General features: G+C 63.6%; 1 protein-coding gene across 2 annotated transcripts; it reads right to left on the minus strand.

Annotated features, from left to right (window-relative positions):
* Positions 1–1,210: 1,210 nt before the first annotated feature.
* TBX1 (T-box transcription factor 1) lies at positions 1,211–9,817 on the minus strand. Of its 2 annotated transcripts, XM_053902262.1 has the most exons (9): positions 9,614–9,817; positions 8,928–9,047; positions 7,274–7,643; positions 5,181–5,282; positions 4,171–4,342; positions 3,432–3,587; positions 2,744–2,811; positions 2,559–2,659; positions 1,211–2,187 (listed from the first exon to the last, which is right to left on the minus strand). In XM_053902262.1, the coding sequence occupies exons 2-9, from the start codon at positions 8,959–8,961 to the stop codon at positions 1,700–1,702; spliced, it is 1,491 nt and encodes a 496-aa protein (XP_053758237.1). In that variant the 5' UTR covers positions 8,962–9,047; positions 9,614–9,817; the 3' UTR covers positions 1,211–1,699. The 2 variants fall into 2 exon arrangements, with proteins under 2 accessions (XP_053758237.1, XP_053758236.1); XM_053902261.1 differs by having other exon boundaries at positions 8,928–9,817.
* Between the last annotated feature and the right edge of the window lie 303 nt (positions 9,818–10,120).

Raw genomic sequence — 10,120 nt, forward strand, 5'->3', positions numbered from 1 at the left:
GCACTAGATGACCTTTGAAGCTTTGGGGGACCCTGGCTCCAGAGCTCATTCCTCAGCAGCCTTGGTTACCCTTTGTAGACCTGCCTCATGGAAACACTTTCTACCGTCCAATTGCTAAGACTTCAGTCACTTCACATCATCAGATGGGTGAACACATCCTGGAAGAAACCATCCAGTCTAGGACGGACACTGGGAAATGACTGGCTGTGCTGGGGAGAGGTGGCACCAGGTTGCAGCAATTGCCACAAACGTACTCAGACAGACACAGAAGGGGGATAAAACCTCAGCCACTTGCATTTCCCGTCCATCATGTGTCCAAGTTAGCAGCCTTGACGTTGACCGGTTGTCAGCTTTTCCTGCCTGGACTCAGGAAGGGAGGGATCAAAGGGTTCCTCTGGCCCCATCCCTGGTGTTGAGTTAATGGGGAGAGGTCCGTCACCACCTGGCCTGGGGAAAATGCTTCACAGACAGGTTTCAAGATGACTCATGACCACTGTCATTGTACCCCCTGTCCAGGTCACTCCGTGGGGACATTCACAGGGAACAAAGTCAATAAACAGGGGAAAACGCAGGCCTGGGCTAGGTCCAGCCAGGGGAAATGCTAGAACAGCAGAACTGCCTGTTTTTGTCTTTCTGCTATCAGAGTCAGAGCTTCTCCCTTTCCCAGCCCCCAACTGGCAGTGTCCTGTCGTGATGGTTATTTCCAGCTTCCGTGGAAAAGCACCCAGTACAGGCATTGGTCCTGAAAACAGGCGAGGAGTGCCTGCCTAAATCCTAGAGGAGAGACATCTGCCTGCCAGAGTTAAGTAAAAAGACCCTATGTACACCTGGGACTGGGGCGGAGCCCCGGTACCTTCAGCCTGGGGGCGGGTGGGATGAAGCTGCGAGGTGGCAGTGGGGGCGGGGAACTGGCTGGCAGAGCCGGGAGGAGACCCTGGGAGCGAACCGGGTTGGGGCCACAGCAGAGGGGGCGGGGAGAGGACGGAGAGGGGCGTGGCCGAGAAGAGGCTCTGGAAACCAGCCCGGAGAAAGCGCTCGCAGGGCACTGTAGGGACACAGTGGGGACTGTGGGGACTGGAGCTGTGTGGCCTGGAGCATCGGCCCGTGGGGACTGCAGCTGGGGAGACCCCGAAGTCCCCGTATCGACCGGACTCTCTCCCCCCGACATCCCCGTGCGATCTAACTGGACGCAAATAAATGGACACGCAGGCAGCTTCCAAAAGAGGCGAAACCTTTATCAAGTCGGCGCCGGCGCGGTATCTACAGTATCTACAAATATCTACACGTATCTACACCGCCTGCAGACGGGCTCTCGGATCGTCTACACTGCAACTGCCGGCCGGGCCGGGGAGGGGGGGGGGGGCGACACGGTCTCGCGGAGAACAATAAATATCACTTCCTTCCGCCGCTGACCGGGCGCTTTGGCACTGGCGGGCGCGGACCCCGTGGCCCTCGGGGCTGGGGAGGGACCCGCGGTGGCTCCCGGAACTGGGGAACCATATACTTCGACAGCTGTCAGGGCTGGAAGGTGGAGGACCCCGATGGCTTCGAGGCTGGGGAAGGGGAGACCCGCACTGGCCCCCGGGGCTTGGGGGAACGTGTTCTTGGAAGGCCCTTGGGGCTGGGTGGACGGGAACCCCCGACGGCCCTCAGGGCTGTGCGGGGACCCCGGGCGGGGAGCGGCCAGCGGGCGCCCGCATTATCTGGGGCAGTAGTCGTAGGAGCCGGGCGGCGCGGCCCCGGCCGACGAGTACATGTTGGCGGCGGCAGCGGCAGCGGCGGCGGCGGCGGCGGCAGCGGCGGCGGCTGGGCTCACGGCGGGGTGGTGGTGGTGCGGGTGCGCGTGCGTGTGCGGGTGGTAGCCGTGGCCGCGCAGGCCCGGCAGCGGGTAGGGCGCCGGCCGGCTCTTGGGCCCGAGGTAATGGTCGTAGGCGGCGGCCGGGTACTTATACGGGTGGTGGTGCAGCGGCTCCGACGCGCCTGGCGCCTCCAGGCGCAGCTCCGGGTGCGGAGGGCTGGGCCGGCCTCCGGGTGCGCCGGGCAGCGGGACGAGACCGCCCGCGCCACCGGCCCCGGGCAGCGCTGGGCTCAGCACCCGTGCCAGCAGCTGAGGCGGGTGCGCCGGGTCCCCGAGCACGGCCGGTCCACCCGCGTCGCGCTCGAATTCTCGCCGAGCCTCGGCCGCCTCTGCGGGGAGGGCCGAGGGGTAAGCGCGGCGGGTCGGGACGGCAGAGGGGACCCGCGAGCGCTCCAACGGTCCTGGCGGGAAGGGGGCACAAGCCCGCGCTCGGACCCTCTCGGCCCCTTCTCGCCGAACCTGCCGGAGACCCGGAGCCTCCCCAGGGGCCCGCGCCCCTCCGCGGGCGGCAGGCGGGGCGGGCGGGGCGCAGCCGTCGGGCCGGGCGGGCGAGTGCGCGCTTGCCCGCCGCCACCGCCGTTGTGCAACCGGCGCGAAGGCCGCGAGCGCCCCTGGGGCGCAGGCGAGGCCAGCCTCGGCCGCCTGCCCGGGGCGGAGCGCGCGCAGGGCCGCGGCCCCGATTCCACGACCCGGGCCCTACCTTTCTCTGACCCGTTGGGCTGTGTAGGGGAGGCCACCGGGTTCCGCGAGCGAGCGAAGGCGCTCATAAGCGGCAGCGCGCCGGGCCGGTGGTTTCGGGGCCTGCGGAAGGGAGAAGGGCAGCGGGTCAGGGGGGCACCCCGCCAGTCTCCTGAACTGTAGCCATCACTTCTACAGGACACTCACCAGTCCTCCGGGTCGCAGTCTCGAAAGCCTTTGGCGAAAGGGTTGCTGGCTATCTTGAGCTGCGTGATCTGAGGAGGGGGGGTTGGGGAGTGGGCATTGAGCAAGTGGCCGGAGCTCCTGCGCTGGGGCCTGGAGCACCAGGGTAGCCTAACGTTAGAAGGGGCTCCCTCAATAAGAGCCCTTTTACTCTTCCGGGACAATAACCCTCCCACATTTACTCTCCCTTGCTGAGAGTTGTGCCTTTCTGCTGCCAAAGGGGGAGCTTCCTTTCTCGCTAAGGATCCCCTTTGTGGCCCCAAGTGATTGAGATGGAGACCCAGTGCCCCTGCCGGGGATGGGAATGTAGTCACCTCCACCGCCCACCCTGCAGTGGGGGGTGGGAGGGGATGCCCTAGGAATTTGGGTAAACCGTGGATCAGGCCCCTGATGGGGAGTTTCCGGAATGGTTTGGAAAACAAACTTTCAGGCTGCACTGACAGTTGCCGCTGGAAAGGTCAACCTGATAGGAGTCTGGGCTGGCCTGCAGCAGAGGGGAGGAGGCTGCTTGAGGCCTTTGAGGGTGGGACTCCATCGGCCGGCCGTTGTGTTCCACCAGGACCCGCAGTCTTTGGGTCCAAACCTCTTTCCCTCAGGCAGCAATTGGAAATTGCAACCCAGAAGTATTGAATTTGCATCCCCAGGGTCTCACCCGATGGTTCTGGTAAGCAGTGACCGCAGTGAAGCGAGTCTCCTCAAACACAAAGGTCTTAAAGTTCTCCTCAGCATATTTCTCACTATCTTTGCGTGGGTCCACATAGACAACATGGAAGCGGGGCTGGTATCTGTGCATGGAGTTGAGAATAATCTGGAAGACAAGGTGGCAAGTTTGGAACTAGGAAATGGGAGAAGGTCCAGATAAGCAGTGAATTTCCCAGAGAACTTGGACGAAACCCTTAATTCCTGAAATGAGGTCCAGCCATGGGGCTCAAGCGGAGACTGCAGTCAACTGGGGACCACCAGGAAAGATACCCCAAATGGCAAAAGATCAGAGTTTGGATTCTCTTCCCATAGGTCCTTCAGAACTACTTCAGGCCTACAGCGGGCAGTGGTAGGCGGCTGCAGGCCAGAGCTCAGCCCAGCAGGAAAGCGGCATCAGCCGCCTGGATCCTACAAAGCCTCCTGCGGCTACCCCCACACACCATCCTTTCCAGTTAAAAAAAAAAAAAAAAAAAAAAAGACTCCAGCAAAAGATCAGGAATAGAGGGAGGGAAACAAGGTGACAGCCTCTCCCAGGCCTGAGAGCCACCAGGCCCTGAGCCCCTGACCGGTGGGGCCCCCTCTCCTCAGCCTGGCCCTCATTCACAGCCCAAGCTCGGCCTCTGGCTCTGGTCAACAGGGACTCCAGAGGGCCTGCCAGGGTAGCCTGGGGAGGTGGGAGGATTGCTCACATGGCCGTTGTCGTCCAGCAGGTTGTTGGTCAGCTTGAGCTTGTCGAAGGACACAATTTGCTTCATCCATTGTGCACCCTTGGCAGGCGAGTCAGGGTGGTAGTGTACACGGCCTGGTGTGGCAGGGTCCGCTTTCCCGGCTACTAGCCAGGAGGAGCTGTGGAAGGCATACCTGGGGCAACACCAGAACAGGGGTCATGCCACGTAGGGTGAACAGAGAGGGCCTTGCCCAGTGAACCCCCAAAGTGCCTCTCATGAGTTTTCCTATCATTGGTGAACTCAAGCCTTCGGCTACCACACAGACTGGGAGCTTTTCCAAGGGGAATTGTGAAAAAAACAAAACTCCCCCCAGTCCCAATACACAAGACAGAAGGAAGCCGGGCACCAAGGGAGGAGGCTGGGCTCCGGGCGCCACAATTCGCTGCACGCGGGTCTGCCTGCTCCGGGCCTCCCCACCGCCGCCTCCAGTGTCGCCTGCGCGGCGGGAGCCCGGATTTGGCTGCGCCGGCGGCCTCAGGCGCAGGGCGGACCACGCTCTCTTTATTAATTGCTGTTAATTGTCCAGGCAGCTGAGGCCCGCCCAGCATAATCTCTCCCGGCCACCCCACCTTTCCTGCTCGGCTCCTGGGCCCAGCGTTCCCGGGGGATGGGGGAAGGGGACAAGGTGCCCACGCTCACCTCGTGGGAGAAGGAGACACGAAGAAAAGGCAGGGGCTGTGTGCGAGGGGCCTGCCTGCCTCAGGCAAGCTGGCCCAGGGGCGTGGAAGCTGTCTCGGGTCTAGAGCTGGTGGAGGGGCCCAGCCTGTGTGACTCCCTCTGGGGGTGGGGTGTGTGGGTCTGGGGTCTGACCGGGTTGGGGAGGGAGCAGGTCATGGGGGACAGTGGGGTTGGCGGCGCAGGTGCCTGGGACTCCCGGGCACTAATGTCCTTGTGGGCTGCCCTCTGAGGCATCACCAAGCAGGGACCAGCCACTTCCCAGGGCACCCTCCCTGATCCTGCTGGGCGCTCACCGGTAGCGCTTGTCGTCCACTGGAACGAAGTCCATGAGGAGCATGTAGTCGGCCATGGGGTCCATGCCAAAGAGCTTCACTTGAAATGTGGGGAACATGCGCCTGGGGGCGGCGAGGCCTCCGGTCACCTCAGGTGGGGGAGGGCAGGGCTGCCCCACCTTGACCAACCCAGGACAGGCGGCTTCCTGCCGGCGGCTGCATTCATCGGCCTGGCCCCTCCAACTCCTCTCCTCTCAGTCAGCTACTCTAACCCAACTAGGCCCCTGCCCAGCCAAGGGCAAGTAGAAGGGCAGAGTAGCCCCCTGCTCCCTTTTTCAAAACCCCAAAATGGCTCACTAAACACTACAGCTAAGCCTCCACCCCCCAACATTGGTCTATGGCGTCTGCCACATTTGCCTGCGTAGAGCCAGCCTAGCATTTGCTAATTCTCGGCTGACCAGTCCAAAGCTAGCCTCAGCCAGCAGCACCGGATCAGTAAGACTCCCAAGATGCGGTTCCAGACATTCTCAGCCCTCCACAGAGCTTCCCCCAGCTCCATCTAAGCAACCGATGTAAACTCCCGGCTCGAACAAAATGAAACCTGGCACTCTTATGTGGTTCCCAAGAGTCCCAGTTGCCCTTTCGGCTGGGTCTATGGGGCTGCTCCCCAATCCTTCCAGTGAGGCTGAGGCCTCAGAGCCCACAGACCCAATTTTTAGGCTCTGTCTCCAGCCCATTGCTGGAGTCCCCCCATCTTCCTCAGGGATATAAGTCCCCCTCCCCCCCCCCCCACTGTTGCCCCCCAGACGGGATGCAGCTACTCTGGGAGAACTTGGCTTATTCTCTCATGTCCCCTAACTCTCCCCTCCCCCAGACTCCGACTCTATGACCCATCCAGACTCTTAAAAGGACATTCTGCAGCTCCTGGATGGGCCGCCAGCGTGGGCCGGCCCTGTACTGAGAGCACAGCAGTGCCAACCACTGGGGCCCCGGAGGACAGCATGAGGCTTGGCTCCCACCTGCCCTTCCTACGGCTTTGCCTCATAGGCAACTCCCTGCAGGCAGTGGGCAAAACACAGATGCCATGGAGCCAGCCCTCCTGGTCAGACCTGCCACCCCCACTTTTGCAGGCTGGTGGGTGCTGCAGAATGCTGGCTTCTGGGCTGAAGCCTGGCCACCGCCAACACCCTTGCTGCACTGGACTGGGCCAGAGGCTGGGGCACCGTCCTCAGGGGACAGTAAGGAGAGCCTGGAGAAGACCTACAGAGCTGAGGCTGAGCACAGGCCCCAGGATCCCCAGGGAGGACAGCCGGGGCAGGGAAACAGAAACCGCGAGAAGGCTCTGCAAACAGGCCTTGAGTTCCCCTTGGCTGTGTGGACGCAGAGCTGGTGTCTCCGTGTGTACATTAGACACAGCCCGGCACCCTCCTTTGTCTGCTGGTCAAATCGGTTGCATCGCAAAACTTGTTCCCCTTCTCTCTGGGCCCTTAAAACAAATACAGGCCAATTGGAAGGCAGCAGCCCCAGCAGCAACGCCAGGCCCCACAATCACCCGAAATTTAGGCCGGAGAAAACTGGGTAGCAACCTTCACGAAAGAGAGCAACTGTTTTTAAGGGTCTTAACTTTCTCCAAAAAATTTCCAGACAATTGTCTAGCTACCCCTCTTTACCTAACCCGTATAGAGTGAACTGGGTAACTAAAGACGTGAATTTCCTTTTAGGTGGGATCCACTGGGAGCTGGCTGGCTGGCAAGGCCGCTCAGGGGTGGCTGCCTAACCCCTAGCCCCGTGTGTTCCGAGCCAGCCCAGGCTTCCGGCCGCGGGTGCCTTGGGGCTGCGGAAGGGGCAAGCCGGTCCGCCGGGCTTCTCTCCACCAGCCTTCCAAGGCTGCCCGCGCCGTCCCCTCCGGCCCCGCTCGGCGCACCAGGCGGCTGTCGCCGGAGCCGGGACCGCAGAGAGCGAAGAGCCGGCTCGCGCCTAGAGGGGCCCGCAGGTGGCGGGGCCGCGCCCCCACCCCGCTTCTCGACTCCACTCGTGTGGATCGGACCGAGACGCGCTGCCCGAGACCCGCGCCACGTGGGGAGGGTCGCGGGCAGGGAGGGGGGCACCCTGACCTGCCGGCCTTGGTGACGATCATCTCGGTGCCCAGCTGATTGAACTCGTCCCACAGCGCCTTCATCTCCAGCTGCACGCTCACGCTGGCCACCTTCGCGTTCTTCTTCACCGGCGCTTTGGCGGCGGCCGCGCAGCTGGCCCCGGGGCCCTCGGGCTCGGCGGCGGCGCTGGTGGCGGCCCCGGCGGCCGGCGCGAACGGGTAGGCGTGCGGCGGCGGGCCCGGGGCGCCGGGGGCGGCGGCGGCGGCGCACGGGTCGTAGCGCGGCGGCGGCGGGGGCTCGCGCGGGCCGTACGGGTCGGCGCCCGGCGACGCGGCGCCCGGGAAGCCCCCCGCGGCCCCCAGGCTGCTCAGGCTGCTGGCCGTGAAGGCTGCAACGTCGCAGAAGTGCGAGAGCTGCGTGAGCCACGGGCTGGACACGGCGGAGATCATGACCCGCGGGCCGCCGCCGCCGCCGCCCCCGCCGCCGAGGTGAGCGCTGCCCCGCGCCCCGGGCCGAGTGGCGGGCGCTGCGCTGCGCCCCGGGCCGCGCCGCCCTACACCGCGGGCCGGCCCCGAGGAGGCGCCCCGCCCCGCCCCGCCCCGCGCCCCCCCCCCTCAAGCGCCGAGACAATGGCCTCCCTCCCCTCCCCCGTCCCTCGCCCCTCCCCCGCTCCTTCCCCCCTCCCCGGCCCCCAGCCCGCCCGCCGCGGCTCGCTCGGCCCGGGCCCCCCGACCGCCCGGACCGGCTCCCTAGAGCGCCGGGCCGCCCGCCGCCCCTCGCTCTGCCGCCCTCCCGCGTTGCATTTCTCCTTTCTCTCTCCAGGCTCTTTTTCCAATTTGTTATTTCTTTACCTTTGTCTTCCTCCTTGAAATTTTCCCTCCTAATCCTCTTTCCTTCTTCCACTATCTCTTTCGTTTCTCTTTATTTCTGTGTTATTTTCTGCCTTTCTTTTTCCAGTTTTGTCCCTCTCCTTTCTTTCCACTTCATTTTTCATCACTTCGTTTTTCTTCCCAGTCTGCCTTTGCCTCTTCTTTTTCTAGGTCTTTTCCTGTTATTCAGGGTTTTTTCCTCTTTTTTTAAAACAAAATAAAAACTGGAGGTTTTCTATAGCTTTTCCCTTTTTTGATGCCTTTATTTTCCGTCTTAAATTTCCCTTTACTTTATTCTTTTTCGTTCTCGGTCTCTTTATTTCTTTTTCATCTTTCTCACTTTTCCTACCTTCCTTTCGGGTTTTTGTGTTTTCTCTCTTCTCAATTTCTTTTCCTCCCGGCTGCCCTCACCACTTTGTCTCTCATTTTCCTGGGTTCCCAGACTCCATGGCACTCTCCTCTCCTGCCAACTTCCCTCCCACCTCTCCCAGCTTGCGGCCACCTTTGCCCCCTTTCTCTGGTCCTTCTCTCTCCTGTCCTTCCTGGCTTCCACTAGTCCTATTCTGGGCCCGTGTCTAGCTCCTTGTGGGTCTCTGCAGCCGGGTTCCCAGGCTGGAGGTGCACAGGCTTTGGGCAGGATGCCTGCCCTTCCTCTCTGCTCCAGAGTCACTGGAAGCCTGGAGCCCACCCCGCCAGAGCTCCCTCTACCCACTCTGTGCCAGGGCCCTGCCAAAACTCTTTGCTAGGACCCCAAAGCAGCTGTGGCAGGGGGTCTTGCCGGCGGACACAGCGGGGAGGCTCACCTTCCATATCCCTGGTGACCGTGCTGAAGTGCATCCCGGCCGGGAATCCCAGCAGCCGGCGAAGCTTCGCCTGGTCGGAGGACCGGGGACCCAGGCGAGCTGTGCGCTCTACGGCCTCTGCTGCAACCAGAGAGGCGATGCTGAACGCGCTGGCCCGGGGAGACAGCGGGCTCCGCGCGTCCATAGGCGCCCGGCGGCCTGGCCGGCGCCGCCTCCGACTGCGTGCACCCAGCCGCACCGAGGCCGGCCCAGCCCACGGGACCCGGGGGCGGGGGCCTGCGGTGCCACTCAGCCTCCAGCCCTGGGCCCAAGGGATTATGGCGTCACGGCCCCCCCACTCCGGGCCGGTGGCAGCCGAGGGGCCCAGATGGGTGGAGCGCCCTGGGAGTGTGGGGCCCTTCTGCTTTTCAAGCTCCCTGCCCCTGGTCTCTGCTCCCAGGGACCTCCGTGACCAGCGCCCTTCGAACATCCCGCTGTTCCCACCGAGGCGGAGGTTCCCTCTGTTCAGCGAAGCCACTGAAGCCACCGTCGGCTTCTACAGCCCCCGAACGGAGGCAGCTACGCTGGGAGCGCCCAGCCTCAACCTGTGTCGGTGAGGCACCGATGGATCACCGTGGGGCCGCCTGGCTTGGCCTTGCCCCTGCCCTCGGCCCCTCCCGCCTCCTCCTCCCTGGCTGCCCCTGCACCTGGGTGAGGAGAGGGCAGTTCGGGCTCCGGCACTGGCCACAGGCGGACAACACCAGAGCTGTGGCGTCGTCTGTTCCTCAGCGCGGCGGAACAGGACGCAGCCCAGCAAATGCCCCCCAACCCCCTTCAGTCGGCTCACTGTCGTGCCTGGGGACCCCAAGCAGAGGCACGCCGCCCAGGCCGCGCAGCCCGGGAGCCCGAGCGTCACGCGCACCCGCGCGCACCGCCCGCCTCTGGCCAGGACGCTTATACATCCGGAGGGTGGGCAGTGCCCGCTCCTCCGACCTCCCCGCGCACCGACCGGGCGCAGGGAGGGCCGGGGGCGGGGCCTGGACTGGCCCAGGGAGCCGAGGACACGTCGGAGGAGTTCAGGCCGCCGGGTCGTATTGTATGCTGCCCCTGCCACCCACCCTGCATTCAGCCTGCCCACCTGGTTAGGCCCTGCTGCCTTGGTGCCCATCCAGGCCCAGCAGAGTGAGGCAAGACCCACCCTGAGGGCTCAAGGT

Source organism: Panthera pardus, unplaced genomic scaffold (genome assembly GCF_024362965.1).
Source record: "Panthera pardus isolate Hobbes unplaced genomic scaffold, ASM2436296v1 HiC_scaffold_15, whole genome shotgun sequence".
NCBI lineage: Eukaryota > Metazoa > Chordata > Mammalia > Carnivora > Felidae > Panthera > Panthera pardus.

Excerpts from the sequence above, each read along its gene's own strand:
- TBX1 (XM_053902261.1), bottom strand. The coding sequence starts at position 9,396 with ATGTTCGAAGGGCGCTGGTCACGGAGGTCCCTGGGAGCAGAGACCAGG. Across the intron at positions 7,644-8,927 it reads GGTCACCAGGGATATGGAAG|CCTTCACGGCCAGCAGCCTG; the intron begins GTGAGCCTCCCC and ends GCGACGTTGCAG. Across the intron at positions 3,588-4,170 it reads TGCTGGACGACAACGGCCAT|ATTATTCTCAACTCCATGCA; the intron begins GTGAGCAATCCT and ends CTTGTCTTCCAG.